This window comes from Vulpes lagopus, chromosome 6, assembly GCF_018345385.1.
Source record: "Vulpes lagopus strain Blue_001 chromosome 6, ASM1834538v1, whole genome shotgun sequence".
In the NCBI taxonomy this organism is placed as follows: Eukaryota; Metazoa; Chordata; class Mammalia; order Carnivora; family Canidae; genus Vulpes; species Vulpes lagopus.
The window spans coordinates 38,010,390-38,016,389 of NC_054829.1; the positions used below are offsets into that span (position 1 = coordinate 38,010,390).

Genomic DNA, 6,000 nt, shown 5'->3' on the forward strand with positions numbered 1-6,000 from the left:
AACAACTGAAAAGCCTATAATATTAGATAGCTAAGTAAAAGTAAAGTAGGAAATTGTATATATGAATCTGGAATTCAGCGGTGTGGAAACATACATTTTGGAATTATCATAAATGGCATGTAATGCTTTGAGACCAGAATGCATCTACCAATTGTAGACATTCTTTAAATGCCTACTATCTAAAATAATAAATTTATTTAATATTCTTTCCTTTGACAACCTTAGTCATTTGACACTCATTCACTTCAAATATTATAATATAGGTCCTGATCAAATTTATATGTTCCTTCCCTGACTTCTAAACTTTAGGACCTTATTTTTTTAGTCTTTTTTCCAGTTTTATTAATATAATTGACATACATGACTGGATAAATTTAAGATGTACAGTGTAAAGGCTCGACTTACATATATTTTTAAATGATTATTGCAGTAAGTTTAAAGAATATCCAACATCTCATATAGATTCAGTAAAAAGAAAAAGAAAAAATGAAAATAATTTTCTTTGTGATAAGAACTCTTAGGATTTACTCTCTAGATATCTTTCCTATATATCATATAGCAGTGTTAACTATAGTCATCATGTTGTACCTGACTTCCCTATTACCATTTATCGTATAACTGGAAGTTTGTATCTTTTGACTACTTTCCTCTAAATTCCCCTCCTCCGCCCCCAACCTCTGGTAACTACAAATCTGATCTCTTTTTCTATGAGTTTGGTTTTCTTTTTTCTTTTCATTTCTTTTTTCTTTTTTTCTTTCTTTCCATTCTTTGTCAGCTCCACATATAAGTGAGATCATACATCATTTGTCTTTCGCTTACTTCACTCACATAATGCCATTAGTGTTACTGTAAATGGCAGGATTTCCTTGTTTTTTTTTATGCCTCAATAATATTCCATTGTGTACACACACACATATATATAACATATATACACATCCATATATATACACATCCATGTGTATATATGTATATATATATATATATATATATATATCACAACTGTTTATCCATTCATCTACTGATGAATACTTAAGTTGTTTCCATGTCTTGCCTGTTACAAATATTGCTGCTATAACATGGAGGTGCACATATCATTTTGAGTTAGTGTTTTCATCTTCTTTGGATATATTCCCAGAGGTAGAGTTGCTAGATCATATGGTTTCTCTATTTTTAACTTTTTGAGAATCCTCCATACTGTTTTCCATAGTAGCTATACCAGTTTACAATCCTACGAGTGGTGGTCAAGTGTTCCCTTTTCTGTACATCCTTGCCAGCTTTTATTATCTCTTGTCTTTTTGATAAGGAGCATTCTAACAGATGTGAGATGATATTTCATTGTGGGTTTGATGATGGCAATCATCAATGCTACTGATTTTTTGCATTTCACTAATGACTAGTGATGTTGAGCATCCTTTCATATACCTGTTGGCCACCATAGTACCTGTTGGCCTTGTAGTATCTTCTTTGGAAAAATGTCTACTTAGGTCATTTGCCTGTTTTTAATGGAATTATTAATTTTTTTTGCTATTGAGTTGTGTGAGGTCTTTATGTATTTTGGATATTAGTCTTTTATCAGATACATGATTTGTAAATATTTTTCCTGTTCTCTAGGTTGCCTTCTCACTTTTCACTTTATTTTTTCTTTTGCTGTGCAGAGGCTTTTTAATTTGATGTAGTTCCATTTGTTAATTTTTAAAATTTTGTTGCTTATACTATAGGTGTCATACCCAAAAAATCATTGTCGCCTTCCTTTTCCCTCTGCTCCTTTCTTGGCTCATGTTCTCTCTCTCTCTCAAATAAATAAAATCTTTAAAAAATTATTGTCAAGACCTATGTCATGGAGTCCTTAGGACTTCCATGGTTTTCAGTCTTAAATTTAAATCTTTAATCCATTTCAAGTTAATTTTTGTGAGTGGTGTAAGATAGGAGTCTAATGTCATTCTGTTTACATGTAAGTATCCAATTTTACCAGCACTATTTATTGAAGAGACTGTCTTTTCTCCGTTGAGTATTCTTGCCTCCCTTGTCAAATGTTAGTTGACTATATATATGCGTGGGTTTATTTCTGGGCTCTCAGCTCTGTTCTGTTGATCCTTTTGTCTGTTTTTTTATGCCAGTGTCATACTGTTTTGATTAATATAGCTTGATAATTTAACTTGAAACCAGGAAGTGTGATGCCTCCCATTTTGTTCTTTCTCAGGATTGTTTTGGCTTTTGGGAGTCATTTCTGGTTTCATATAAATTTGGGGAGCATTTTTTCTACTTTTATAAAAAAAATGCCATTGGAATCTTTGTAGGAATTGCATTGAATCTATAGATGGATTTCAGTAGTAGTGATATTTTAACAATCTTAATTCTTCCAATACATGAACACAAGATAACTTTCCATATATCTGTGTCTTCATTAACTTCTTTTACCAATGTCTTGTAGTTTTCAGAGTAGAGGTCTTTTAGCATTCTTGGTTAAGTTTATTCCTAAATATTTTATTCAGTACAATATTTATAATATTATCCTATTGTAAAGAGGATCATTTTTAAAAATTCCTTTTTTAGATAATTTTTGTTGGTGTTTAGAAATGCTACTGATTTTTTGTATATTAATTTTATATCCTGCAACTTTACTGAATTAATTGATTAGATATAGCAGTTTTTTGGTAGAGTCTTTAGGATTTTCTATATATAAAATCATGTAGTCTGTACATAGAGTCAGATTTACTTCTTCCTTTCTAATTTGAATGCCTTTTATTTCTTTTTCCTTGCCTGATTGCTCTATCTAGTACTTCTAGTACTACTTTGAATAGGAGTGGTAACAGCAGGCACCTTTATTTTGTTCCTGATCTTAAAGGAAAAGCTCTCCTCTTTTCACCATTAAGTATAGTGTTATCTGTGGGCTTGTCATATATGGCCTTTATTATATTGAGATGTATTCTTTCTATGCCTAAATTGTTAATTTTTTATCACGAATGGATTTTGAGTATTGCCAAATGCTTTTTCTGCATCTATTGAGATGATCATATGATTATTTTCTTTTATTCTGTTAATGTGTTGTATCTAACCTTGTTCTAACATATATTTTAAGCTTTTTTTCTTATAAGAATAATGTATACTTTTGGCCAGACTGAAGAACTCACTACGTCCCAAATATGCCCACCTTTCTTTCCCATATTTTTCTTCCTGAAATCCTCAGCTTCCATTTCTTTTTTTAAAAGATTTTATTTATTTATTTGAGAGAAAGACAGAGAGACAGAGATAGCAACAGAGAGCACAGGCGGGGAGGAGAGAGAGAAGCAGGCTCCCTGCTGACCAGGGAGCCTGATGTGGGGCTCAGTCCCAGGACCCCAGGATCATGACCGGAACCGAAGGCAGACACTTAACCAGCTGAGCTACCCAAGCACCCCAACTTCCATTTCTTTCTAACCATCTTGCAAGACCAGGTTCCATAAATCCTTTTTTTCCCTTCAACTTTTCATTCCAAAAGATCTCTCCTTCACTTTTCTGCATGTTTCTTTTTTGATATACTTTTAAATATTCTATTTTTTGTTACTATTTATCAATATATATAAAATCTCTTCTAATCACAGGTCTTTGAGGACAGGGGTTCTGTTTTATTCACCTTTGAATTGTCCAGCACCTTGCACAGTCATCTATTATATTATTTATAATGATATATATATAATTTATATATAAATTATAATTTATAATTATATTATTTATAATTTATAATAAAGACTTCATAAGAACATTTTTTTCTGAAATTAAATTTAAAAATCATATTCATTCATTCAAAGGCAGATTCGAGATTTTAGTTTTTTCTGAGCCTATAGCTATATTACAGCTATTTTCCCTTGTTTAAGTCTTATGGATGTGTACTGAAGTCAATGGAAAAATAAAGGGATAAAGGAAGAACTCAAGTATCTGGTAATTAGTCCATCTGTCTTTCTAACCATCCCTCCATGCACCCATCCTAATTCTGGTTGGCTCAGCTTTACTTAGGGTGACATAATTGAGGTTTTTAAAGATACATGAATCTTCAAAGTACCACAAAGTAAATTGTTCTGCTTAATGTACTAATTGAATTGGTTCTCCATGGAAAAAAATACAGGTGCTTTAACAGACTTGCTTCAAGTAAGATTTTAGATTACTGTGCATTTTGAGTTGTTTAATAATAACTAAAAATTATAATAAGTATACTAAAAATATTTTTATATTTACAGTCTTACATAATATAATGAATATTAAATAATGTTTTCCCTAAGGGGCAGTTCTTGGAATCATTATCCAAATAATCAGTTAAGCAAAGTTGATTTCAGAAATTCCCACCTGAGTGGCTCAGTTGGTTAAGCATCTGACTCTTGGTTTTAGCTCAGGTCATGATCTCAGGATCATGAGATAGATAGAGCCCTGCATAAGGCTCCATGCTCAGCATGGAGTCTGCTTGAGATTTTCTTCCTCTCCCCTTTGTCCACCCTGCCCCACATACACACACACTTGTACTCTCTCTCTCAAATAAATTTTTTAAAAATCTTAAAATATTCCTTTTAGAACTCTAGAACCTTTTCACTATTCTGTTTCCTTGAACAATGAATGCCACAAGCAATACATTGTAGTAACTTATAAACAATAGTTGAGTAAGTTTGACTTCTGCAGTATCTCTCAGATCCAGCATTTCTTATTTCTTTCCCTATTCCCTTTGCTATGACTATAAGACCAAACTTTCATCATCTCTTTCCTGTTATCCCTACCCACTTCTAGATACTCTACTATTTCAGCCTCTTAATGCATTCTTTCCTTAGTAATTCTCAGAAAGTAGTTCAAATCCTGTCATATCTCCACTTGAAACTTAAAAAAAATTTTTTTTAAATTATTTTGTTGGGAGGGAGGGAGAAGAAGAGTGAGAATCTTAAGCAGTCTCTACAGCCATTGTGGAGTGGGAGATGGGACTTGATCTCACAATCTCGAGATCATGACCTGAACAGAAGTCCAATGCTTACCCGACTGAGCCACTCAGGTGCCCCTCCACTTGAAAACTTTTATTTTATTTTATTTTTTTTTTACTTGAAAACTTTTAATGGCTTCCTCTTACATATCAAAGTCTGGATTCTGGATTGAATGTCCATTCAGCAGTCTTTCCAAGCTCATCTTATTTAATACCTTTTAATAACTTATTATTTCTCAGTGCTCCTGACAGGCTGAACTGATTTCTCTTATACTTCTATGCATGCCTGTTTCTGTGCCTCTGTGCTTTTCTCTCCATTTGAGTTGTTTTATCCCCCACCTATTTTTTTAACCATATATGCTACCCCTATTTACACTTGAGTTCAGATTATTTGAAAGTAAGTTTGAATCTACTTGATTTTTCATAGTACAAAGGACAGTTGTTTGCACATAGAAATACAGTTAAATATCAACTTTATAAGTCATTCAGTGTTACCCTATTTATTGTTTACAGTATGTTGTAATTCAGTAGATTATGCAAATAATGTAACATGAATAGTATGATATTGTGATGTTTATCTTCCTCAGGAAACTTATTTGGGAAATCAGAAAGAGAAGATGCTTTTACATTTTCTTTTTCATCAGACTCTTCAACTCATACATTTGGAACTGGAAAAGATGATTTTAGTTTTCCATTTTCATTTGAACAGGATCAAAACTCAACATCTTCTTCTGTAAAAGGTTTTTCATCTTCCTCACAAAATACAACACAGTTTACTTTTTTTTGAACTAATTACTAATTTCTCAAATTATTTAACTGCTCTGTGATCATTTAGGGCATAAATTTACATTATTACTTTAAAAATGAAGACTACTATCTTTTGTTGATTAAAGCAATAATAGATTATTATAGTTATATTATTTGATCATATTTAAATATTGAGGGAAATTAACCCTGTGTCATCAAATTTTGTTTTATTTGCAGTATTTGCTATTGTTATTTATTTTGGTGTGGATTTTGCAAGCCATTTTTAGGCAGAATTAATCTTAATAGAATTTGATGCC

The 6,000-nt window shown here is 31.9% G+C and overlaps 1 protein-coding gene across 1 annotated transcript in view; it reads left to right on the top strand.

The window, feature by feature from the left end:
* The window catches only part of C6H14orf39 (chromosome 6 C14orf39 homolog), a 60,961-nt gene extending 55,238 nt beyond the window's left edge, over positions 1-5,723 (top strand). The window contains exon 17 of the mRNA XM_041757797.1: positions 5,524-5,723. Within this exon, the coding sequence (XP_041613731.1) occupies positions 5,524-5,723 (200 nt within the window). The remainder of the gene's footprint in view (positions 1-5,523) is intronic.
* The last annotated feature ends 277 nt before the right edge of the window (positions 5,724-6,000 follow it).